General features: G+C 38.5%; 3 protein-coding genes across 7 annotated transcripts; all 3 read right to left on the bottom strand.

Annotated features, from left to right (window-relative positions):
• Positions 1 to 2,660: 2,660 nt before the first annotated feature.
• ankrd54 (ankyrin repeat domain 54) lies at positions 2,661 to 6,117 on the bottom strand. The gene is made up of 8 exons (XM_057014047.1): positions 5,520 to 6,117; positions 5,126 to 5,173; positions 4,933 to 5,031; positions 4,234 to 4,305; positions 3,943 to 3,990; positions 3,622 to 3,746; positions 3,393 to 3,500; positions 2,661 to 3,124 (listed from the first exon to the last, which is right to left on the bottom strand). Exons 1-8 carry the CDS (start codon positions 5,896 to 5,898, stop codon positions 3,056 to 3,058), a joined length of 948 nt encoding a protein of 315 aa, XP_056870027.1. The 5' UTR covers positions 5,899 to 6,117; the 3' UTR covers positions 2,661 to 3,055.
• A 163-nt stretch (positions 6,118 to 6,280) lies between these two features.
• On the bottom strand, positions 6,281 to 14,851 carry foxred2 (FAD-dependent oxidoreductase domain containing 2). Of its 5 annotated transcripts, none has more exons than XM_057014041.1 (10): positions 14,656 to 14,850; positions 13,576 to 13,799; positions 13,197 to 13,502; positions 12,871 to 13,122; positions 11,566 to 11,865; positions 11,305 to 11,471; positions 8,879 to 9,044; positions 8,548 to 8,771; positions 7,607 to 7,693; positions 6,281 to 7,045 (listed from the first exon to the last, which is right to left on the bottom strand). In XM_057014041.1, the coding sequence occupies exons 1-10, from the start codon at positions 14,677 to 14,679 to the stop codon at positions 6,807 to 6,809; spliced, it is 1,989 nt and encodes a 662-aa protein (XP_056870021.1). In that variant the 5' UTR covers positions 14,680 to 14,850; the 3' UTR covers positions 6,281 to 6,806. The 5 variants fall into 5 exon arrangements, with proteins under 5 accessions (XP_056870021.1, XP_056870018.1, XP_056870019.1 ...); XM_057014038.1 differs by having other exon boundaries at positions 7,607 to 7,777; positions 14,656 to 14,849; XM_057014039.1 differs by having other exon boundaries at positions 7,607 to 7,777; positions 13,576 to 13,796; positions 14,656 to 14,835.
• Positions 14,852 to 17,445: 2,594 nt separating this feature from the next.
• Positions 17,446 to 25,059, bottom strand: mcm5 (minichromosome maintenance complex component 5). The gene is made up of 16 exons (XM_057014471.1): positions 24,789 to 25,059; positions 24,333 to 24,459; positions 24,047 to 24,175; positions 23,801 to 23,973; positions 22,369 to 22,524; positions 21,815 to 21,984; positions 21,434 to 21,605; positions 21,219 to 21,330; positions 20,990 to 21,133; positions 20,826 to 20,891; positions 20,591 to 20,767; positions 20,394 to 20,506; positions 20,097 to 20,225; positions 19,386 to 19,528; positions 18,104 to 18,231; positions 17,446 to 17,741 (listed from the first exon to the last, which is right to left on the bottom strand). Exons 1-16 carry the CDS (start codon positions 24,959 to 24,961, stop codon positions 17,640 to 17,642), a joined length of 2,214 nt encoding a protein of 737 aa, XP_056870451.1. The 5' UTR covers positions 24,962 to 25,059; the 3' UTR covers positions 17,446 to 17,639.
• Positions 25,060 to 25,593: the final 534 nt, after the last annotated feature.

The following is a 25,593-nucleotide window of genomic DNA, read 5'->3' as shown; positions in this document are numbered from 1 at the left end:
TGATAACAACAAGCACTGGACATTTCAAATGACACATTTAATACATGCCATTTATGCTGAATACAAAATGTTCTTAAATGCATTCATTTTTGCAAACAATTGTTTTTGGTCTGAATTTAACAATATCCAACATTTTCTCCTCTTGTATATTTACTCTTTACAACTTATTTCCAATATTTCTCTGTACACTTGAATTAGATTAAATGAAGCCATCTTTATTTATATGGTGTCTATTATAATCCAAACTTGCCTTGAGGCATAAATTGGCTGTATGTTGTGAGTAAAGCCTGATATGTCGATATCAAAACAAATCAATCTTTATTTATATAGCGTCTTTTACAGTCAAAATTTTTTCAAGGTGCTTTCCAGAATCCCAGGGCCTAACCCCAGACAAGCAACAGTGGCAAGGAAAAACTCCCCTTTAACAGGAAGAAACCTTGAGCAGGACCAGGCTCATGTAGGGGGACCCTCCTGCTGATGGCCGACTGGGTAGAGAGAGAGAGAGAGGAGAGGAGAGAGGAGAGGAGAGGAGAGGAGAGGAGAGGAGAGGAGAGGAGAGGAGAGAGGAGAGGAGAGGAAACCATGACCTAGTGGGGTGACAGAGGCCTGTCAGGTGATCATGTTTCCAGACCCCGGCAGCCTTGGCCTATAACAGCACAGCTAAGATGTTAACCTAACGATTAGACGACCCCTTAAGTATGATAATTTGTCTATCTATGATAGTAACTGGAACTACAGAATTAGTAACAATAAGCTTTTTCAAAGAGGTAGGTTTTAAGTCTGATCTTAAAAGTAGAGATGGAGTCAGCCTCCCATACCTGGACAGGGAGCTGGTTCCACAGCAGGGGGGCCTGGCCTGCTCGGCCCCCCATTCTACCCCTAGAGACTCTGGGAACCACAAGTAGACCAGCATTCTGAGAGCGGAGAGGTCTATTGGGCTGATAAGGTATCACTAGCTCCTCCAGGTAGGATGGAGCTAGGCCTCTGAGGACCTTGTAGGTCAAAAGAAGGGTTTTGAAAATTATTCTAAATTTAACAGGCAGCCAATGAAGAGACGCCATTACAGGAGTTATGTGATCTCTTTTGTCAATACCTGTCAGAACTCTGGCTGCAGCATTTTGGATCAGCTGGAGGCTTCTTAAAGAGTTGTTTGAACACCCTGATAATAAAGAATTACAATAGTCCAGCCTGGAAGTAACAAATGCATGGACTAACTTTTCAGCATCATGTAGTTTCCTGATCTTTGTGATGTTCCTCAAGTGAAAAAAGAGATAAAAGGTTGGATATTGGCCTATAATTTGCTAAGACATCAGGATCCAGTGATGGTTTTTTAAGCAACGGCTTAATCACTGCCACCTTGTAGGACCGGGGTACATAACCTGTCACTAAAGAACCAACGATCTGGTCCAGGACAGAACTGCCTATCAATGGTAAAACATCCTTCAACAGGTGTGTTGGGATGGGATCTAAAAGACACGTGGTGGACTTGGATTTCTGAATTAGCGACGACGCCTCAGAAAAATATATAGGGCTGAAGGAGCTTAAGGGCTCGTTGGAGAACCTGTATGTTCCCACAGTCAGCACATCTGGTGATGGTCCAGTTGTTGGGATGGCATGGTTAGCTTTTTCTCTGATAGCTAGAACTTTATCAGTGGAGAAGCTCATGAAGTCTTCAACACTAAGGGAAGAAGGGATACGTGGATCTAAAACACTGTGACTCTTGGTTAAATTGGCCACAGTGCTGAAAAGAAACCTGGGGTTGTTCTTATTTTCCTCAATTAAAGAAGAAAATAAGCTGTTCTAGCCTTGCGAAAGGCCTTTTTGTAAACTAATAGACAGTCTTTCCAGGCTACATGATAGCTGTCTATTTTACAAGAATGCCACTTCCTTTCCAGTCTTCGCACTTTCTGCTTGAGGGTCCTGATATGTGAATTATACCAGGGGGCACACCTCCTCTGATTTACTATTTTCTTTTCAGGGGGGCAACAGAATCAAGCGTGATTCTCAGTGAGGTTGCTGCACCTTCAGCAATAGAGTCAACCTCAGCAGGGCTAAGATTATAATGATTGATCCCTGGAGAAACACACAGTGGTCCTGGGATTAGCACAGGGATTGCTTCCTTAAACTTAGCTACAGCATTATCTGAAAGACATCTGCTATAGTAAGACTTTGTTCTGAGGATAGAAGAATCCTTAGTCATAAATGTAAAAGTGATCAAAGAATGATCTGACAGGAGGGGGTTCTGAGGGAACACTGACACATGTTCTACCTCAACACCATAAGTCAGGAGTGTGGTTGAAGTTATGAGTTGGTTGGTTTATCTGCTGGAGGAAATCATATCAAAGATATGCTTCAAGAAATGGATTTAGAAGATCAAGTGGTTCTGTTTAATTAGACAGACAACCAGAGACGTCATTCATTTTCTGCTTTTTAAAAACAATGCATCAGAGATCTCACATACTGATTTATTCATCTGTACAAAATATTCACTGTGAGTCAATTAAATAACAATTATGGTTTAATATCAATGCATTACTAGAGAAAAGGTGGCAAAATATAATGAAATGGTTTTTTAAGCATTTTGCAAGGATAAGCTTACCTGTACTTTTCTCAAGATATTCACAAATACCTTTCAAGTTTTTTTTGTTTTTTTTTAAGAAAAACACATATTTATTTCAAATTGGTGTGTAAATTGAGGTGCAACTGCATGTCAATATCCTGGGGGCCCAGAACTTTTCTGCGTGGTGTTTGCATGTTTTCCTTGAGTAATCTGGCTTACTCCCACAGTCCAAAGCCATGCATTTGGGGAATAGGTGATCTGGCTGATTTAAATTAACCTTAAAAGTTGAAAGGCTGTTTGTCTTTCTGTGTTGGCCCTGTGATGACATGGTACATACGAAGGTTGTATAAAAGACAAGTCATTTTGCAAAAAGAAAAAAAAAACAAGGAGGTTTTAAAAAAAATAATTTTGGAACGTATTTGAACTTTTTATGTACGGTATGATGAAAGACATTATAGTAAAGGCAGCGGGGCAGGACAAAACTTCATCCTTTACTTATCCCTGGAACTGTTTCTGCAAGCTGAGTGATGTAAAACTGGCCAATAAATCAGTAATCTCATCCACCTGAAATAAAGAAAAAATGCATTAAACATAGCTCAGTATAGTAATGTAGAAAATCAATCTAAAGGCTATAAAGATATTCTCATTTAAATGCTTGTATGATAGTGGCTATATGCAGTTGATTAAAAGTCAATTTGAAGAAAATAAATGTAAATGATGTAAAATAATGTAAAGTTTTAAAAGTAAAAGACGAAAAACAAAGGTATTTAGCTACAGTCTAGCAGTAGAAACGAAAAAAATAATTAGAAATATGGGATTATGTTGCCGTCACCTGTTCTTTGGTACATGTGTCCTGCAGCTGTGCTGAAATGTGCTCTAGCCTCTCTGTGGCTTCTCTCTGACCCATTATATTCAGGTACTCCCTCAGCATTTGAATAATCTAAAATTTAGACAGAAATAATTCCAGCAAGACCACCAATTCTGTGATCATTCAGAAAATACAGATAAGCCTAGCTCTACCACTTTGCATATGGAAAAATTCAAGGTAACTGATTTTTTACCTGTGTGACTTCCCCTCTCAGGGTCTCTAAACTGCGAGAATCTCCATCCTGCAGAATACTGAGCTTAGAGCGTGCCAGATGCAGAGGGGTCCTGCCTGCTCTGTCCAGGGCATCTACACGGGCTCCTTTACAGCAACCATAAAAGCCCCAATCTCTGTTAAATGTTATCATTTTAAAACAATTCTAATTCACACTGAATAAATGTTTTACCATTTTCTAAAATAAAAAGGGGTTTTGGGGTGAGGGGTTTTGGCCAGCTAAAACTATCCTTCCATTCAATGTCTTGTTAAAAAGAAAAAAGAAAACGATCCCGTGTCTTACCTCCTTTCAGCAATGTGGTTATCACAGGCACATGGTTGGTACAGGCCGCTGCAGTAAACAAATTTTAAGTGATCCTAACTGTTACTATTGCATTCATAGCTAAAGAGTGATCACAGCAAACCAGAGTTGTAGCCATTTTTGGTTTTTGTATCTTACAATTGTACCAATCTCATTCCAAAACCATATGTCAAAGTGTTGCATTGCAAAATTTAAAAATGCAAGTTACATATATCACTATCATTAAGTTATTTATTAGTCAGAATCATCATTATGAAATCAAAGTGTTTTTACCCAGATGGAGGGGGGTGTTCCCTAGGCTGTCTCGTTGGTTGGGATCAGCTCCGTGACTCAGTAACAACTTCACTGAAATGATAAAAACAAAATAGCTGCAAATGTTAAAATTTCATTTTAACTGGTACTGTAAATGTGAAAAGATTGGAGTTATTTTAGTGTGAAAAAGGTGGTGGTAGCTCAGTCTGTGTGGGACTGGGCTGTGAAGGTTCTCACTTCAAGTCCAGACAAAATATGGACTGTGTTCTGGTAGTAGAGGGAGATGCCAGGACACAAAGGAAGGCATCTAACCCTCAAATGATCATATAGGACCCTGCAACTAGCCTTTGCTTATATGCAGATAGTATAGTCTCCAGCACCCTCTTGTGACCCCATAAGAGATAAAGCAGTCAAGGAAAAAATGTACCGTACTACCGGTATGTGGTCAAATATACATTGATTAGTTATAACAATCAAAGCAAAGTAATTATGCTTAGATTAAAAGTGTAAAACATTTCACATGTAGCATTAGCTATCCATCCATCCAATTGGAATAATGACCTATTCCTATTCAGAACCAAAAAGGGTGAGGTAGCCAACAAAATACCCTGGACAGGACACCAGGCTGAACTATTGACAGACAATTTGGTCTTCACTTAATGTTATGTGAATTTCAGTCTTAATTAGTTTGTTGTTAACTACGAGATGTTCAGACAATACCTATGCTTTCATTGCCATTGCAGGAGGAGAAATGTAGGGCTGTCCTTCCCTTGTCATCTGCTGCACAGGGGTCAACATCATCCTGCAGGAGCTTTCGAACTGGTAAAAGAAAAAAAAAGAGTAAGTTGCCACCCCCCCAAAAAAACTGACTTCTAGTGGTGAACATGCACAAGTTATGCTTAAGTGATGATACCTGCGTCGATGTCGTTACAGTTTGCTGCCTCTCTCAGTCGCTTCACAGCTGCAGAGACAAAAATGCAAACGCTGCAAATACTGCTTTATGAGTCAATATATCAAAACTGCAGATACAGAAGACAGGTATCCTGAATGAATGACCAAGTTATTGTTTTCTCTGTGTGCTAGGAGGTATAACAAAAGCGTGCTTGGTGTTTTACTTTCTCCCATTTCAACAGGGATGTGTAGTCTTGAACAACTCCTAATCGTAATTAGTAAGACGACTCAACTTCGGTTCCTTCAGAATGTTCATCTAGATGCCTTTGTGTCCTAAAACTATTGACGGGCTTAACCTAACACAACCTAAAAATGTAGCACTTTTTTCGAAAATGTGGTGACTAAAGCAATTTTACCATAAATCTCTTTCCCGATAGGACCAAGGCTCCGAGCCATTCTGTGCTGTCTTCTGGCCCTGCTCCCCGTCATCTTCCGCAGCGTGGTTGCTACACCTCCGGTACACCGTTCCGCTCGTCCTGGCTCCCATAATAAATGCAAGTACCTCAGATCGTCGTCTTCTTTACTTACCCTACCCAGCACTGCGTTGCCTCCGCCAACCCCACTTATTATAGCGGCGCCTCCGTCCTCTATAGGTTCGACGTTCAGCCGGGTCTCTCTGTACACTGACGCCTCCCGAATGTCAGCATCGTCTCCCGGCTCCACCATATACTCTCCTTCGGAACTCGATCGCTCGATCTCCGACGATATTGTGACTTCTGGGTTGCAACAGTTCATATTTAACTATAGATGCTATTGTGAAACTACAGCGTTTACGGCAATTGTAGAAGGGGTGAAATAAGCTGTTAATAAAAGATCTAAATATGACGCCGCTCTGTAAATTACAATTAATTAGCGTACATGATGAATAGAGCCATAATGTCCTTCTCTCCACTTATTAATCAGAAACATCTTGTAGGTTTTCGAAACAGCAAGAAAATATATGTGGATTCTTCCTCGTCTTCTAGTTTCGAGCAGGATATATTCTGTGCTGCCATCTACAGGTCTAGTCCTGCATTACAAAACAATCATTTTATTAAAAAAGGAAAGTTGGAAAACTATGCAATGAATATGTCTCGTTAAATTTATAACACGGTTTAAAACAATAAAGACGAGGAACTCAGGGACCATTTATGTGTTTATTATGCATTTATGCATATGGCTGCCTTTCTATAAATTAGTTCCTCGTCTTTTGTTAAAAACTAGGAAACGAACAAGACCTTGTTTTCATTGTGAGATAGACAGACGGACAGATCTACCTTACTATACATATAGTTGCAATATATTTCACTACATAAAAATTGTTTAGAATGATTGAAGCAAGTTCTTTGGAAATAATACATCTTAACACATCTTTAAGTGTCAAAAAATATAAAACAGAATATCTCAATTTAATCAGTTTCCTTTTATGTCATTATTTTAGCAAAATGTCAGAATTAATAGTTGTACAGTTAAGAGCAGGCAGCTATATATTCATGGGAAACAACTTTAAATGGCAAGGGTCATCAAGAGTAGAAATAGTTTGTATTTTTAATAGTAGGACTCTCATCTGCTTTTGAACAGTTGTTTGATTTGTTTTGACAAACAGTTTAAAACGTTTGGACAAAAGTGCAAATGAGTTTTTCAGATGAGAGAATGTGGGGCAACTACAGTTCAAGTTTCAGTCCTGAGGAAAATAACATTCCAGCTTGGGCCAGGTATTTGGAAAATGTAGAGTCGGCTTCTGATGCGTCTTGGCTTGCACCCTGCTTAAAGGTCATTATAACAGGGTCATAACTGTCCCGCCATGGTTGGATACGGCGAGTAACTCCATGGTGCTTTAAGTATCCTTCCTGACAAAACAGTGGAGGCTTGCAATGGGTGAGGGATGAGCTGAAACATGATTCTAAAATTGTAAAAAAAAAAAAAAAAAGAAGACAAGAATGTCAGAATTATCAAAGTGGAAAATCTAAAATGTTTTTAGACATTCTGATATTGTAGCATTCTCATACCAACATAAAATGCACAGAAATATTACTTTTCTTATGAGTGGAGCTCTTCACTGGAGCTATGTCAATATTTTAAAAAAAGATTCTACTGCTGTGTTCACAAACACAAAGGGACTAAGTTATGAAGTACAATGAATTGAATCAAAATTGTTTGAACTGTATATTACAGGATGTTGAATTTTAATTTCACTGACCATATAATGAAAGCAGACACAATATAATTTGTGTCACAGGAATCCATTTTAAAAAGAATTACTATTTTGCTGGTTATTTGATGATAATAATTTGATTATGAAGCATGTGATTCATATTTTTCGAAAATGTCTGAACCTTTTGAACAGTGCTTTAATTTTTAACACTTCTGTTTTTGATAGCCAGAAATCTTTCATCATGTTAATATATTCTACTTCATTCATTATTTGATGCATCATTTGGACACTTTGTTAAAAACACTTTACCTGCATAAAAGGCCCGGAGATCTGTCTGCATACAATGTTCCAAAAATCGCCGTAGAGGCTGGATATGAATTTTAGGAGCATGCCATTCTGTAAAAAAGTTCTCAATGATGTGATGAATTGCCTTGGGCTTTGGCAAGGGCCAGCCTTTTGGACGGAATTTCATATCTTTCTCTAGAAAAACAGTGTAAAGCTTTAATTGCTGCTAACAACATTAACTAAATTTTAGAATCTTTTTTTTATTTATATCATGAATAACATTATGAAAGTTGTCTGTGGGTCTGGAGCTGAAAAGCTCTGATTGATTTTAACCCTGTTGCCTACATCAACCACCAATAGCAAAAAAACCTTTTTCAAATATAAAGCAATTTTAGTACATTAGTATGTTCTATTCTTCTGTTTGTGTTACCAGTTGAGATTTATGCTAAACGTACTCATACTTTGTACCCCTGTCTAACCTGACCAGTGACAGCATGCCATCTTTATTTAGTTGGCTGTCTAGGTGGTGTCCAGCACTCAATGTGTCCAATATGAACTGGAAACCCTGCTGCAGATAGCCTGGTCTGATAAGAGGAGGTCACTTCCACACCTTGATTTGGATTAATCCATTGGATTATGCTCACTGTGCCATATCAGTTCTGATAAGGTTAGCTTATTTGATTTCTCAAATAAATAAATGTATAGCTACAGAGTTTTTATTGCAAGTCGTCAAATAACCTTTAGTGTTTAAGCAAACCATTTCCTACATAACCTACATAAAGAGTACTAATAGAAGCAAAGATATTGAAAAATATTAAAAAATAATAATGTTTCATAATGGTTTTCACATGAACTCAGAAAATAAGTGTCACCTGTTTGATATGTGAGCAAGTTCAGACCATTAGTTATTAACTGAATGACATGCACATTAGACAGTAAAGGCTAATAGTGATATTAGCACTCACTTGTAGGTAGAGTTTGATAATAGTATAAAACAGGATGCAGAAAGTTCGATTTCCAAGCTTTGGCCCATTCTTTTTCAGCTCTGTCTTTTCCAAGAAAGTCTATCTTCCTGGTCCCATATTGCAGCAACATAACTATGACCCCACTGGAGATCTCATGACCTGAGATGGAGGGGAAAACAGGCATGGCCTGGACAGGAAACTCTTCCACATATTCAACGTGAGACCTTGGAGTCAAAGAAATCAAAGTAACAGGGCTTTGTGTAATAAGATTTTTTTCATTTTTATTGGAGCAGGGAAAAAACTGAATCAAAAAGACATAAGCGGTACTTGCCCTTTTAGAACTATAACATCACCAAGAATCCCCACCATTTGGTAGAGCCCAGAGGCCTCGTTGACACGTTTAAGTATCCAGGACACCAGCTGTGTTGCTGATAGTTGAGTTGATTGCCATGGGTTGCCGTGGTAACGCTGTTCGAGTAATCTGTGTACAGCTCGTACTGTAAAACAAAAATTCATAAAAGAAAAACTTAAATTTCCCCACAATTATATGTTTAAAAAAGCTCACGTTTAAATGTTTACTTATACAACTCACAAATGTAATAAAATTATCAAAAGTATTTTAACAGCAAATGATTAGTATAGTGGCATTATTTCACATTATATAAAGGTCTGCATTTAGTGTAACAACTTGTTATTTTTTGACTGAACACAAAAAAGGTAAAGGGAATGTTATTAGTTTTTAAGAATTAACTCGACCTCCTTTACTGTTTCACCTCTTATCCAGGAAATTTCTCAAACTGGTGAGTTTGACGTACGGTGCTGGTTTACTGGATTGAGGATATCACATAAATGCAGGTCCCGAGAGTCAGAACTGAACTGGGTCAGAAGCCCTCTATGCTTTCTTCGCTGTCTACCTTGAATGATGTAGAGGGCTTGAAATTGATAGGTCTTGTAACTTTGGGGAATTTAAGACAAATATAAATAACAAGTAAGCTTGATGGTGTTGTGTGATTGTGCCGTGTAATCATGTGATCCCACTCTTGTTTTCTGTTACTGTGCTGCTGTTTTGGCCAGGTCACGCTTGAAAAAGAGTTTTTTTAATCTCAACAAGCATTACCTGGTTACATAAATAACAGTAGCGATCGCTAATATTTCATATTTACCGTACTAATGATGCAAATTACCACCAATGACCAATGATGATAGAATTCAGGGATTCCCATTGGATGAGTTAGAATTAAAGAAGCCTCTTGGAAAAGATGAAACATCTTGGAAATATTAAAGGAAGTCCAGTTTATTTTATATTAAGCTTAGAGTTTTTATGGCCTGGACGAGTGAGGATGTCCTCTTCCGGTTGTTTGATTAACACCAAACATCCATTTTATGTGGACACTGACAAAAACACCTTAAAATGAATTATTCTAATAAGGTTTATTACATCACTGCAGTTAACAGGTAAATTAGATGTGCCTTACATACTAGACATTAGATCTCTTGTTTCAAAATCTGTTTGTAAATTATTTGATATTTGGCCATCAGATTGTTTGATTTTTTAAAATCTATTTCATCCTTCCTTAGATAGGGTGTGCTAGGTTTGTGTATGACCCTGTGTTTTTCCTGGTGTTTCCCTGCTTTCTTGTCTTTGCTGGTCTATCTCACCTGTCTGTGCACCCTGAGTAGCACATCCTTCCTTTGCTCCATCAAGAAAATAGTGTTGTACAGTAATTAACACCTATGTATATACCAATTCCATGACAGGAAGGGGTAGAAAGGAAAGATTAATTTCTAATTGTATCTGCCTGTTTTAAACCTTTACATAAATAGATGGTCATGCCAGTTTTCCCAAACAAAATAAGCCAAACCTGACCAATCACCAAGATCTAATCAAAAATTTACAGTATTAATTTAAATGCAAACCAAAGTTATCCATTCAGTCAATTTTCCAGTTCATACAGTATAATCTGAATTCTAGTTTCACAGCCTTTTAAATCTTGTCTGGTTATTTTGTCTGGACTGTTTGGTGTTTAAAGTCAAAGGTCAACTCTGATCTCTATCTTCCGAGGTAAACACACAAGTTTTGTATTCGGACAGGCAGACGGACAGACAGCCGTGGTGCCATATCCCTTCAAAGACTTCATTAGCCTCAATATCAGATATTCTCAGCTACTAAGGCTGGCATTTCTTTGCCCACCAGTTTAACTGTGAGAAATGCTGGGGTAATCTTTAATGAAGATCTGTCCTTGAGCTGATATATAAAACAGGTCTCTTGGATCGTCTTATTTTATTTGAGTAAAATTTCCACGATAAGGAGCATTCTATCTAATGCTGGAAAACTAGACCATGCATGTTTTTCTTGTAGGCTGGACTCTTGTAATTCAATGATCCCAAATATTTCTGAAAAAAAAGGCTCCAGTTGATCCAAAATGCTGGATGCTGACAGGAGTTAGCATCAGGGATTACAATTCTCTCTACAGACTCATTTTAGTTAGCTGTCTATTAAATTCAGGATTGACAATTAAATTACATTTACTTGTGAAATCCAGAAGGCTTAGAAGTTGAATGAGTGGCCAAACATTATGGACCAGCAATACTAATGGTCACAAGTAGAACAGTAGAACATCTACACCTTTTAAAGCTTTTAAACTGTTAAGTAGTGTAGTACAGTATACAGAAAAGAGAGATATAATTAAGGATTATTTATTGAGATATAAACACAGCCTCAATTTGATTCACAGAAATTATCTTTCAAACATTTACCTGTGTAACGAAATCCATGGATAAAACCGCCAGCAGATACACGGTAATCTCTTGAATGTGATGCAGTTCCCAGCACAAACAAATCAGGAGTCTGGATGCCTTCATACCAGGCCGTTAGCCCAGGAAACCTACCGTTCGCTTTCTTACTCTTAAGTAGAGTGGCAGAGCTGGGTAGATTTATTTGTGAACAAAGGCAAACATAAAGTCAGGAGTGCAAACTGATGTAATGTAATAAATGCACCACTTTCCATTGAGCTATACCTGTCAAATATGCTGAAGTTGAATCGGAACCCAGTACACCGTATAACTCGATTGTATGGTTTTTGCCAAAAAAAGGTTTCTCTTTCCTTCTCATGCTTCTGCAGCACATCCTTCATCAAATAAGTACTGTTCATTTCTTTCAAGTTTTCATACAGATGCTTTGAAAGCAAGTAAAACCTTTTCATATTTGAAAGCTTTTTTCCACCTTGCTGAATGATGGCAAGATTTTCAATGTTGTTTTCCACTAAGCCATCAAGAGACTTCAACTGGTATGTGTCTATGACATCATTGTTCACAGCTCTGGAAAAAGGAAAAAACAAATGGATGTTATCAGGTAATTCAGACAATAATTTCACTGTAATTTAAGAAAAGATGGGCTTTTTTAACTATGGTGCTAAGGTTTTGTTTTTATTCTGACTTCATTAATCTCTAACCTTCACATCTTATGCTAGTATCTTTTTTTTTTTTTAAATGACCTCTCCTGATTACCTCCTACCTCCTTATTACAGTGCACATTTTATATTCATAACTTTATAAATAAAAATGCTTTAATTAGATATCCAACCAGAACAGAACTCAAATGCATTTTCAAGTGTAGCTGATTTTTTATTTTATTTTTTTTAATTTATTTCATTATTGCATTTTTTTTCTTGCTGCCAATAAAATTAAAATCCTTAAATGTTTACTACTCTGGCCAATGAGCAGCATTTGCAACAGACAGGTAAATCTTATACCAAGGCCTTTACAACAAAGACTATAATGCTGAGAACATTTCTTTAATAGGATATTTTCACTCACAAGGTGGGAATAGAAGCTAGCATAGTGATGAGACTGGTAGGTGGGAGATCTAGAAGGTGAAGATACGGTACTAACCTTTTCTATGCTCTATATGTGCTCAGCACTGCTGCAGATGGCAGACTGAGGCTGTTTACACAACATTTCACCCCAAAAGACAAAATTACTTCATTTGTCGTGTTGGGTTCGCACAATCTATATCCTGTTGAGGAGCCTCAACAACACAGGCACAACACAGTGGTTCACTGTTGTTATGTTGTCAACTGCATCACAAACCAGATGACATGGTGTGCAAACCAGATGATAGGAGTGTTCTCACAGAAAACTGTCACTTAGTTGTTGGCATGGCGATAATGGCTGTTGCGTTTGAGACAAATTCAACTTAGAAGGCAGTTTCTGATAATTTCAAATGCTGTCTTTGACGACACGAGGCCGTAACACAAAACAAAACCTTTGTCTTCCCACATAAAGCTGTTGTGAATGTGTTTGCTATGAAATAAAAGACTTTACCTCACATCTCCAACATAGTGTGTCTGCCAGGCCAGTCGAACGGTGTTGGCGCTGAGCATGTGCACAACACTTGCTTTTCCCAAAAGGTTCTGAGCTGTTTCAAAAGCAGAGTTACCCTTGCCCAGAATGAGTACTGCCTGATTCCTGTAGTCATCAGCATTAGTGGACATGGACTCATAACCTTCAATAAGGTCAGAACCAATGAAACTGATCTTATTAGGAACCCAAAGCCCTGTGGCAACCAAGAGAACCCTAAAACACAGAACAATAGAGAGCACAGCTTTCTGCAGATCTTAGACAAACATGATGTTTTCTTCTGACAATACCTGCACTTGTATTCAGATGCATGCTGATCAGTCAATATGTAGCTCCTCCCAGCCTGCGACTGAACAGTCCTGATCCTCCCAATATCTACTTCATACCTGACATTGAGGCCCAGCTCCTTCTCAAACATGTTTAGATAGAGTATGATGCTATCAGCAGGAGGATAAAACTCACTGCTCACTCTCTTGAATAACAGGTTGGGTTTATCGCTCAACAGTGAGTTCCAGTCATGACGCAGATTGAACTCATAATTCTGTCTTCCAGTGTTGACCTTGTTGATGCTGATTAGCTTCCTGTGCCTGGGATACCTGGGTGGGAAAAAAGAGGGGCATAACTAATAGTACAGTTTACCAACAGAGATGCACTCATAACATATCTTACTTTCTAAAGAAGCTGGCTGGTCCTGTGTTCCTCTCCAAGATAATATAATCCCTTTTAGCCTTTGAAAGAAAATATCCCATCTGCAGTCCTGCTGGCCCAGCACCAATCACACAGTAGTCAAAACAGAGACTGGCATTTTGGTGGTAGTGGTTACCAAGAGAGGATTGAACATGGCCAACAACAATTAAAAGGGCCAAACAGGGAAGGACCGAATCCAAAACCTGCTGAAAATAAGTTCACGTAGGCCGTTTAAAAGTTTGGGAAGATTTGATTTTTCCTTTGAATGGTTCACAGTGAGTTGCTGAACAAAGGGCTACTCTTACATCTTGACTCTGAATAGCAGGCTACACAGGTAGTGAAAATAAATGACTCCTATTTGTTAATCAATTTAAGCAAGTGTTAAAGGGAGTTAACATAGTTGCCTCATAGCAAAAGGTTGTTCTCCTAAAACAGCACAACCAAGCTGAACAAAGATTTGATATATTAGATTAGTCAGTAACTGAATTCACATCCTTTTCAGTATTTCCATCAACGGGAAAGCAATGTCATCAGGAGATTACTTGGACATCTATTTAGCAGGCAGTCATAAAGTTGTGCCTGAACAGTGTTTAGTCGCCTCACCTTAAGTCTGACCTTTATGTTAGACCTTCACTTTTAACAGGACAGTAACATTTAACATTTGGTTCGTGAAAATGCAAAACAAAGCATTTTACACATTAGTTCTATGTGTTATGAATTGCTTTGATGCAGACCAGATTGTGGAATGCATGCTTCCTTTCATACAAAGCCTTCTCTTGTGTTCGTAGTGTCCTGGAATTTTATGGCTGATTTTCGTTGGTTTTAGTTTCCTCACAGTGAGCATGAGTATTTGCGGGCCCAGTCGCATCGTATTTACAAATTTACTCCAACTAGATCATCACTACATCCGGTTAATGGATTGCTTTATTTAAAGATGAGATGTAAGTAAGAATAACTTGAGATGAAATTGCTACTCGAGTAAGAAGACGGCGACCGTGGCTATCAGCGCCAGTTGAGCAGGATGTAAATTCCATTAAGTTTGTGAATTAAAACTCACTTTACCTTTACGACGAGTCGCTGCATCATGTGAAACTAGTGTGGATTACCATGCTGTAACCTGTTTACTATGCGCATTTGACGCAAAGCTCGAACATTCGCAGGAAAAAGCACTAGAACAACCCACATTTCCTTGAATAACAACATCCAAGGAGTGACTGCGGCGCAAGAGGGCGCGAAACCAACATGGCGCGTAACAGTCCGGCGGATGTCCACGCCACACTTTGGATTGAAACAATAAACAAAAGCGTATAGCATTCATGTCAGATTGGAAAAGTTTAATCCAATTATTTATATCCAAATCATATCTCTATTTTGAGTGGGTAAGATCATTGGTTGTTCATTGCGCTATAAAGTTCTGTATGAACCAGAACTCCCGATATTCACTTTGTGCAGAGAAAAAAAAACTGTCAAAAGAAATAACATTCTGGTTCCCATTTATACCGTTTCCTTACATTTCCCCACATTACATCTATCACAAGCTTAAACCACAATGTAAAACACTTTTAGGAAAACTGGCAAAGTGAATTCAATTCCAGGTGTGTGGGGGAGAAATCAATACTGCAATTGGGTTCTTGATATTTGACATCAAAATCCACAAATTAGAGACAGAGAAAATTAAGGTGAGGTGGAGGCCAGAAAGTTGCAAGCATCTTTGCTACAAATTTATCAAATATTCTGTTATGATCTTCCAAACCTAACATTCTTTTTAGTGTGAAGTCTTAGAGTATATGTAACATCACGATTCATACTAAAACACATTGTTTTATCCAATTGTTTTTTTTGTGTTTTTTAAAAAAAAATATGCTGATGTATTTAACATTTCTTAAAATCATCTTGTTTCTGTTCAAATTAAATGCTCTAATGGCATGTCTTATGTGTGCTTAATACATTACAAGTTGTGGTCTATTTTGTATTCTGACCCCTTAATGTAAGAACAAACTTTAACTTCTTTAGCCTTTTTAGTTTCCGTAGCTCATCTGTTGGAACAGAATGCCTGGTCTGGCCTTCGCTCCTCACATGCATCAGTGAGACTAACTGAGAAAACTGTGTCACCAGTTGACCAGTTCCAAGAAAATTGTTGCATTAAATAAATAGCACATGCTTCCAGAATGAAGAAAATGTCATTTCTGGGACCCCATGTTCAACTGCCAGACAAACAGTAATTAGAAATATATAGATAAATATACAGTATATATAAATACATTGAATTTTAAGTGAACATTTAAAAAAAAAAAATTATATTGAGGAAATACAAAATTACTGACTATGGTGATCACTTGTTTCAATCATACACTGCCGAGGACTACCTACCGGTACAATGCTATGCTAGAATAACCCGTCAGTTGAAAAGCATGCAAAAATGGATATGCAAGAAGCAGAAATTGACCATAGAGCAATGGAAAAGTGAGCTAACCTGAAAAAAAAAATCTAATTTCATTTCACATCACATGGATGCCCAGCTACATGTGTGTCACCAGGAAATACGTGGTACCAGGGTGCATTGTGGACAGTAGGCCAGTCAGCACGGGCAGTGTGATGCTTTGGGCAATTTGAAGTCAGAAAATCGTAGATCCTACCATCAATGTGGTTGATTCTTCAACATGTAACACTTACCAGAATTACTTGAGTGTTGCTGCAGAGCAAGTACACCCTTCAAGATGTTTCCTGGAGGCTTTGGCTTCTTTCACAAGTACAATGTGCCCTGGCCTCCAAATCTCTTACGTCTCAATCAAACAGAGCATCTGTAAGCTGTGCTGGACAAACAAGTCCAATCCACAGAGACAGCACCTCAGAATATGACTCATATAATTATAGGACTTAAAGGATAAGCTGCCAACATCTTGGTGGCAGAAAACACCATGCCAGGGGTCTAGTGGAGTCCATGCAATGATGGTTTTGGGTCTACTATATGACATGTGGCAGCATAGTGTACTGTATTTGTAGTTTCCAGCATTACATGAAATTGATTATGCGAAGTTGTGATCTACAATATATTGCATCTAATATTTTTTCATAAAAAAAGGGTTATCCAGGCTTTTCTGTCCCTCAGTATGTGGGGATATTATGTGCTTTGCGGAGGCCACGCTCTAGTGCTTTTTTTTAAGGTTTTAAACAAGCCATTATTATTTAGCTAGTAAATAATAAACATACAAAATTGTTACTTACATTTGGCTAGTAAATGCAGCCGTTTACATTCATTTTAGCTGACCATTTGATATTTAACCATTTACTCCAGGGGTGCTCATTACGTCGATCGCGGCGTGGCATTAAAAAATATCAGCCTATCATTTATCCCATCACTTGATTGATATACAGGGCAGCCAGTTAGATGACAACTGAATTTGACATTCAGGTGACCAATCAAGCGCAAACAACATACGGAATGGGAGGTGGACTTTTTTTTCACGATGTCATTTTCGAAGCGCGTTGAAGATTATTAAGTACATGAAGATTATTAAGTCCAAATACGTTCCACCATGACTGATGAACATTTGGAAGTGTGCTTGAGACTGGCTGTCAGCAGCTGCTGTCCGGACTATGCATCCCATTATGTGTGTTTTGCAAAATTGGCTCATTCAGTTATGCAAGGTACATCAACATACATTGTACATACAAAGAATCCTCAATACATTTGAAAATGAGATGTTTTGCATTTTTGTGGTGGGTAGATCACTTTGACTTGGTCATTTTGTAAGTAGCTCGCATGCTGAAAAAATGTGAGCACCCCTGATTTACTCCTTTGTTGAACTACTTTAGTATTTAACCGAGAGAACAGCTCTCCACAAATTAAAGTTTGTTTCAAATACTTTATTAGATAGCATCACTGGCACTGTTACAATATCTCAACTGAGTTATTTAGCTGACAAAATTATCCATTTTTAACACCACTTTGAACCAGCTGACTCCAGATTAAAAACAATTTGAGAGCATGCATAGTAATCAGGAGCTTGAAAAGAGTACAACTATTCACAACATTTAATTATACTTTACTTGACTCTGTAAAGCACTTTCCTCTGCATGCGGTGCTGAAGTTCACCCCTCCTTAACATCAGGTGAAGGACTTTGTAGACTGCATGCTCTGGATATTTCTGGAAAAGTAAAAGAACAATCAGAAAAGTAAAGTCACTCTTCAGTTCTCCCATATGTTCAAATATTGCATTTGGCAAAAACATCTTAGCACTATAAACACCCTGAATTCAGCTGAATTTCAAAATGTAGCACTGATTTTCATATTTAAAAGGTGCCACAGATGGACCAAGACTTTATTTTGAATACCGGTACTTCAAATTAAGTACCAGTGTCTACAAGGTGCTAATTTGTTATGTCTTTGTATTCCTTGTTGAAAATAGAGCTGCTGTTTCCAATATCAAGTATACATCATTTTTCCTTTTTAACAGGGAACATTGCATTATTTAATTTGAACGCTCTTTTACCACCATAACATACCAACCTGTTTGGTGAAGTCTTGAACAATGCTGTGCTCCGACACCTGGGAGCCAATGGCGAACCGTCTCTTCAACTGCTTCTCGATGCGAGAGATCATTTCTTGGTCTTCCTGAGAAGTGAAGCCCTCTACTCCTACAGAGATCAAGGCAGGGTTTAGACAACACACAACTGGGAAAAGACAGGTACTTTCCCTCATTAATTAGTTATCGTTCTCAGTAGTCACGGTAGCGATGTTCCCAAGCAGCAAAAAACATACGCCAACATTTATTAGCAAGATGCTAGCCCATTTCGAAAGTCACATCGGGTATTTAATGCGTAGCTTTTTTGTGAATGGACTTGACGGCATCCTTTTCACATCTTTAGATATCCATTTCACAATATACAGTTTTTGCCAGCCAGGCCATTTTGTTATTAAGAATAAAAATATCACACCCAAAGCCATCTTTCTTCTAAAAGAAACTGGGGACCATGTTTTTTCCAGTCAGGAAATAATACATCTGAATTGAAAATAAATAAAGATGGCTTTAGATAAATGTATAACAAAAAATAGAAATACTCAAATAGATAACCACGACAACCGGTTAATGCTTGCTTTATTTAAAGACATGGTGTACGTAAGATTAACTATAGCTGAAAATGCTATTTGGCTAAGAACGGGGATGGTGGCTGTCGATGCCTGCTTCAAATTCCACAGTTTTCCACAATAGTTAATGAATTAAAACCCACTGTACCATTACCAGTCATTGCATCTAGTGTGGATTGCTATGTTGCATCAAGTTTACCATCTGTATTTGACGGCAAGATTGAAAATTCCTTCTGAAAACGCAGTTCAATTCAATTTTCCTTGAATAACAAAATCCAAGGAATGACTGCGTGCATGATGCAAACATGCTGCATAATACAGAGGGTAAATTTGGGACTGACACCTACAGTAATGTACTGGAACAACCACAAAAAGCCAAAGATAGTATTTGTGCCACATTGTAAAAAAAAAAAAAATAAATAAATTCACTTATTTATTTCTAAACTGTTTCTGTAATTGTTTTTGATTGGTTAACATAACTGGTTGTTCATTGCTGTATAAACTGCTGTATGAACTAGAATGTAGTATATAACAGCATTTGTATATTAATATTCTGAATGGAATTCCCCTGACATGTAAAGGGTGATATTGCATATAGTGCCACCAGCAGGGTGTGTTGTCGAGTACTATGGCAGCAATATGTCTGCTGCAATTGATGCCATATACTGTAGTTTTTTATTGCAGAAAAATGAAAGAACCGTACCTGAAAGGTTGCCAGACAGTGCAGCATCTAAGGTAGAGACTTGGAAGAGTCTGAGGGCCTCATCAACTTCCTCCTCCCCAGCCACAGCCTGTAGCTTCATCTTGGCGAGGGATTCTGCAATACGCACAACTGCCTCCAACTGCCTGAAATAAGGTTTTTAGTTTCAGAGGTGGAAGTCATGTTTGTGGCCTGATGTAACTTTGGACTTTGATAGAACCAAATTAATTGACAAGTCATACCAATGCTATGTTTTAATTAACTTGGACACATCAACCTACAATTGTTTATGCACAAACAAGCATGCATTTGAGACTATTTTCAGTTTGTCTGTAGGTAGTTGGACATTTGAATTAAAATCTAGTTAAAAAGGTAAAGCCTTTTTAGTGCAGAGACCAATTATATCTGACTGGGGTTTATAAAAAATTTAAAAAAAGGATTTTCAGACTGAGACAAGATGTAAAACATGATTCTCTGGTGCAGTACAGCCACAGCATTACAAAGTGGACCAATCACTAGTGGGGAGTAGCAAATCTCTATTTTTTCCCCACTGAAAAACTAAATGAATTATTTCATGCTGCATTATGAGAAGCAAGAATTAATTCATGCTTCAACGGGAGACGCATGAATGGATGGACAGCCAAGTTGTGTTAAGTTTTAGTTGCACTTTAAACTTGTTGTCAAATACAGTATCTATAAAACATTTGAGCATACCTGATGGTGATGGGGATGGAGGGCCTTTTATCCATCTCCCTTTCATGTTCTCTAGCACCAGTCCTCATTAACACATATCTGTTTTTCAGCTTCTCTGCAGCTGCTGCTGAAAGTCGGGGGCCGCATTTACTGTAAAGAACAAACATATCTAAGCACATGATGGGCCTACAAAAAGGAGTTCAGCAATATTGTGCCCTCTAACATTTAAATCCAAACATATAAATGATTCAGAGAAGAGGACATAATTTCTATTAAAAATAACATAAAAATGCCCCCAAAAAAAGTACACAGACTCACGCTCTGGCATAGGCAATGTATTTTTTGAAGGTGGTCAGAGGAATCTCTCCCTCAATACTCTCCATCTGCGTTTGTGCACTTAGGTGAACGTTCATCACGTGACGAGCCAAGGTCTAACACATTTTTAGAAATAAACCAAAAATGAGAAATATAAATATAACTACATGAGAATTTAGGAGTAATTTAGGCTTTCTTACCATGTCTCTCTGTTGGTCATGTTGGTCTTTGATGATGAATATCATGTCAAAACGGGACAAGATGGTGGGCATGAAGTCAATGTTGTCCTCCCCCTTTGTGTCATCCCAGCGACCAAACACAGAGTTAGCTGCAGCCAACACTGAGCAGCGGGAGTTCAATGTGGTGGTGATACCAGCCTGAGAAATTTTAGATTGTTATTTGTTGATGAGTAAAAATGTTTTTTATGGTTAATACCTTAGCAATTGAGATGGTTTGCTGCTCCATGGCCTCATGAATTGCAACTCTGTCATCCTCTCTCATCTAAACACATTAGGGTGAGGTGGATTAGATGACTTGTCTTCAAAACTTATCTTAAGACATGAACATAAAATCAAACAACTACAGGAAAAACCTCTTACCTTATCAAATTCATCAATGCACACAACCCCACCATCAGCCAGGACCATAGCACCACCCTCCATGATGAATCCACGGGTGATGGGATCCCTCAGTACAGAGGCTGTCAGACCAGCTGCACTGCTGCCCTTACCTGAGGTATATACCTGATAGCAAATAACTACACTCAGACGCTCGCAAACAATTTAAAGAATCAGACAGCAAAGAATAACATATTACAGGAAGCCCTACCCCAATAGGTGAACATCTCTCCACAAACTTCAGCAGTTGAGATTTGGCTGTCCCAGGATCTCCCAGCATCAACAGGTTGATGTCTCCTCTACGGGTCAGACCATCAGGCAGCCTAAAAAAATAAAATAAAATAACCACACATTTGTAAGTGTTACAGTATATACAAGGAGGACATGGTTCATCATTCACAAGTGGAATACAATCAACATTCTCACCTCTTCCTTGATCCTCCAAATAACAGACAGATAATGGCTTTCTTGAGATCATTACTACCATAGATGGATGGAGCCATAGAACTTGCAAGAGAGGTGTAAATATCAGGAGTTGCAGCCAGAGCTCTGAGATCTTCCTCCTCCTGTGGAGACACTGCTGCAGTAGCACCACAACCTGGAAAACAAAGGAAGTTGTCACAAGTTGACCACAGTACTAGAAACAACTTTTTAGTAGGTTTCTCTGTTGTTTGAAGAATTTGTTCCAAAAAGTGTGCCAAAGAATTAACACAGCAGATCAGCCAAATCAGGTCAAAATATCCACATCACAGTCCTGCAGCTGGCATCTGAATATTGTTGTATTCTGCCTTAACTGAAGAACCCTACCTGTTCCTTCAGTGTCTACCTGGATGCCAACAACTCGAAGGTAGGAGGAACGGAGACCCACACCAGCACTTTTCTCATTCCTTTTGACTTTTGAGACAGCCGCCTTTTTAATGGAGTAGATACCCATGATGGTCACTCTATTCCCAGGGACAACATGGTCACACAGGTACCTGAGAAAAGAGATGCAGCCAAAATGTTTTTTACCAGGAAGGTAAAGTTACCTTTGAGTACTGAATTTTAGTAATTACCCCTATGAATAAAGATTTTGGAGGCAAAAGCTATAATATTGTATGCGTCTCACAGGATAGATGTAGACAGACACATGCTCTTTTATGGGCAATGTCTAATGCTAAATGCCTGCAAAATTTAAAACAAAATTCATTCATTCAGCTTAGCTCTGCCATGTTACTACAGTTTCAAATAAAAGTACTGCTAAATACTCTATTTGTACCTTTATGTTTACCTAAAAGTTTGACTATTTTCTTTACACTTCGTAATTCTACGCAATTTGCAATCTAAAAAAAAAAAAGAAATAGCATCCCAGGTGTTCTTACCTGTCACAGTAAAGCTGCAGGTGGCGAGGCATTTCACCATGAGGAACAGCATCTGGGGATTCTTGCAGGCGGAGAGTCTGGAAATCAATGCAGACGCACCGGTCTGGGATGATGAAGTAAGGGTCCACGGGGCACTTCATCTGGCCAGGATTCTCACTGTGGTAACATTTTTTATTTTTATTTTTTTAAAGAGCATGAGTTTACGTGATACCCATTAGCCTTGCCTTTGTTTCCCCAAGTCTAAATTCTCTGTAAATTAATTTTTCACAGGTCTTTACAGATGTTGGGCATCATCCATCATAGAGCACAAAGATTCATAACAGGTGGTAAAGCCTGCACTCATCCTTGCCTCACTGTACTTTGGTTTACTGGACAACTTTACCTATAAGCAGGCTCTGTCACTGCTATGGCAACTTCTATGGTAACAAACCCTTGGAATACTGCTGAAATACTTATTGCTTGTGTGGAAAAAAAAGTGCTAGTATAACTTGCGCCCCAGACATGTCATCATATTATACTCAGTACAGACAGGACTCTGAAAAAGCTATTTGCATATGGTGCAACTACAAATAGGATTCGGCACAATTTGTTTTCCTTTCTGCTTTGGGTATTTTAAACCTGAGGACAGGCACCCTTGGAAGTCTGCTCTTGTTTTTAGTAATATTCTACTTTTCTCTGCTCACTACTTTTATCTCTCTGCCCGGCCAAAAAAGTCACCACCTTGTAGTAGTAGTTTTCTGTTTTCTGTGTCAACTGGACTGTCTTTCTTCTCTTTTGAAGACATTTTGCCTTCTATCCAGAAGGCTTCTTCAGTTCTCTAAGCAAATAGATGAGAACTCAAATTGGATAATTACTGAATGGGTAATTCTTTCAGTGGGCAACAAGTCGTTTAACCCTAACTGATTGAAATGAGCAGCTTGGGGCAGTGATATGATCTGGGGTTGTTGCAGTCGGTCAGGTGTAGGTTGCGAAACATTATGTGCTGAACAACTGAGGTCAAAAGACTATCTGAATATACTGAACAGCAGGTTATTTCATTAATTAATTTTTTCCTTCCCTGATGACAGGGTCCTATTCTAAGAGTCCAGAGAAGGCTCTCCGCAGTGGTCCAACTCTCCCACAATACAAGATCTTGTTGAAAATGTAATTAACAGTGGACAGCAATATGCAAGCCATAATCAAAGTTAAAGGTGGTCCGACACCTGGTGGCATCTTTTTTTTGACCAGGTAGTTTATGCTTTGTATGATATATCCATATGCCTGTCATTTTATCTTTCTATTGTTTGTCTGTTTGCTACAGGTCTGTCTTTCAAATGAGACCTTGAGTCTTAGTGAGGTCATCTATTCAAATAAAGGCTAAATAAACTAAAAATGATTAAAACATCGGCATCCGAGCCAAAATACCCCTGATCTAACTAAATCTGGTACTTACACGTTACACTTGCGTGGCAAAGCATAGCCTTGCAAGCCTGGTGGAAGTGGGATGTTGTTAAGGATGTTGCGACAACCACGACATTGCAGGCATACTTTAGTGGCCTTTGCTTTCACCGCTGTGGCCGAGATGATTATGCCATGCACCTTCACCAGACGGGACACTTGATCGGACTGTAAGTTGGAAATGACAACACATGACCAATGGTGACCAGGAGTGAACGACATCAGTGAAGTATACAAATACCTTCAGGCTTCGAATAGAGGCATGATGTGCATCAGTCTTCAACATGACCTGAATGTCCTGCACTGTCTCCTCTCCTACAGGTCGGGGTCGTGTCACTTCATCAACAACCTCCTTAGCAGCTTCCTCCAGCTATAAAACAATTTTGAAAAAGAATAACTACATTTACTACATTCAAACACCAGATGTTACAATGTAAGTTAGTGGACCAAAGTTTGACTTAATCTATACTCACAAAAGATTGATATTAAAAAAAATAAAATAGGATGACGGAACATCATAGACTGACCAGTGGCAGGTTCTCAGTGGGCATCTTGTAAAGGCAGTCTGACAGATCTTCATCGAAACTGGCAAGATCCTCCATCTCCACTTCCACCCAAAATTCTCCCAGTGTGTAATGTCTCTTGAGCTCATCTCTGCATAAAAATAATGCAAGTATTGCTTCAACGTAATAGCGTTTAAACTATTATCATCTACATTTTTTAATAAACATTTAATTATGAAACACCAAATAAAGACAACGCTGTGGGTCATATATTCGCCATAAACAACGTGGTCGCCTCCGTCAAACCAGGCAGCGAGCTGTCTTCTGAGTTCATGTTGAGATGACAAAGCATCTTCTCAATCTCAATATCGGTAGATATGCAGTTTTCAAACTATGTGAAACTTTATCGTGTTATTGGAATAGATTTCAAACCACCTCATCAATAAATTATCTTTTAATGAAGCTTTTCATTCCCTTCACCTGTATTTGTAAGTGAAGCCAGTTCGGTCGGTTCCGATTCTGAACTGGCGAAGAAACTCACGGAACCGTCTCTTGATGTGGATCCTTTTCAGTCCACCTTCGTCCACCCCTGTTCCCTCTCCACCTCCAAAGTTTTCGCTATAGTAAATTCCCGGGTCGTCAAATCCAGACATAATGAAGTTTTCTGTGGAGAAGTATAAGCGCCTGTATGTGAACTCGCAGATGGAATAACCTACCGCCTATGCATCTGTTTCGCGGGAAATCGCGTCCTTTTCCGGTTCTTTCCCGCGCGCAGCTATTGAACACGCCCATGATGTGCCTTCTGATTGGCCGGGAACAAACGCTGCTTTGCATTTGCGGGAAAAAAGGCAACGATTGGGTGGATATTGTGAGCAGTGGCGGCGCGGAAAAGACAAAGGGTGATTGGCACCATTAACAAAAGAGTGTGACTATCTTACGCTATGTATTTATTTGTGAACGAATTTATTCAGTCATCCACATTTTAAGCAAGTGGGATCCGGAGTTGACGAGATAATGTATTATTTCACCATCTTGTGTTTCTAGTAATTCTATTGTTTTAGGTTCATTTTCCACAGTAAAAATTAAAATAAAATAAAAATTCCACCACAGGCTCAGTAGTGGGTGTAGAACGCAGATCGCTCAAAAGTCTCATATGCAGATAAAATAGCAGAAAGATAGAGAGGAAGAAAGGAGAGATATCCACCAAATATTCAACCAAGATACAGTTATATATCATTTGCAACAGTCAATTCAGTATTCATATAAATAAATAATATACACATAA

Source organism: Takifugu flavidus, chromosome 18, assembly GCF_003711565.1.
Source record: "Takifugu flavidus isolate HTHZ2018 chromosome 18, ASM371156v2, whole genome shotgun sequence".
NCBI classification, from domain to species: Eukaryota; Metazoa; Chordata; class Actinopteri; order Tetraodontiformes; family Tetraodontidae; genus Takifugu; species Takifugu flavidus.
Note: the sequence above shows the minus strand (reverse complement) of the source record. Positions and strands in the feature narration are given on the sequence as shown.

Excerpts from the sequence above, each read along its gene's own strand:
- ankrd54 (XM_057014047.1), bottom strand. The coding sequence starts at position 5,898 with ATGAACTGTTGCAACCCAGAAGTCACAATATCGTCGGAGATCGAGCGA. Across the intron at positions 4,306-4,932 it reads CAATGGCAATGAAAGCATAG|TGAAGTTGTTACTGAGTCAC; the intron begins GTATTGTCTGAA and ends TTATCATTTCAG. Across the intron at positions 3,747-3,942 it reads AACCACATTGCTGAAAGGAG|GAGCCCGTGTAGATGCCCTG; the intron begins GTAAGACACGGG and ends GTTGCTGTAAAG.
- foxred2 (XM_057014038.1), bottom strand. The coding sequence starts at position 14,679 with ATGATGCAGCGACTCGTCGTAAAG. Across the intron at positions 13,503-13,575 it reads CCAGCCAGCTTCTTTAGAAA|GTATCCCAGGCACAGGAAGC; the intron begins GTAAGATATGTT and ends TTTCCCACCCAG. Across the intron at positions 13,123-13,196 it reads GCATCTGAATACAAGTGCAG|GGTTCTCTTGGTTGCCACAG; the intron begins GTATTGTCAGAA and ends TCTGTGTTTTAG.
- mcm5 (XM_057014471.1), bottom strand. The coding sequence starts at position 24,961 with ATGTCTGGATTTGACGACCCGGGAATTTACTATAGCGAAAACTTTGGA. Across the intron at positions 22,525-23,800 it reads TTGCCACGCAAGTGTAACGT|TGAGAATCCTGGCCAGATGA; the intron begins GTAAGTACCAGA and ends ATGTTACCACAG. Across the intron at positions 21,606-21,814 it reads GGTAGACACTGAAGGAACAG|GTTGTGGTGCTACTGCAGCA; the intron begins GTAGGGTTCTTC and ends TTTGTTTTCCAG.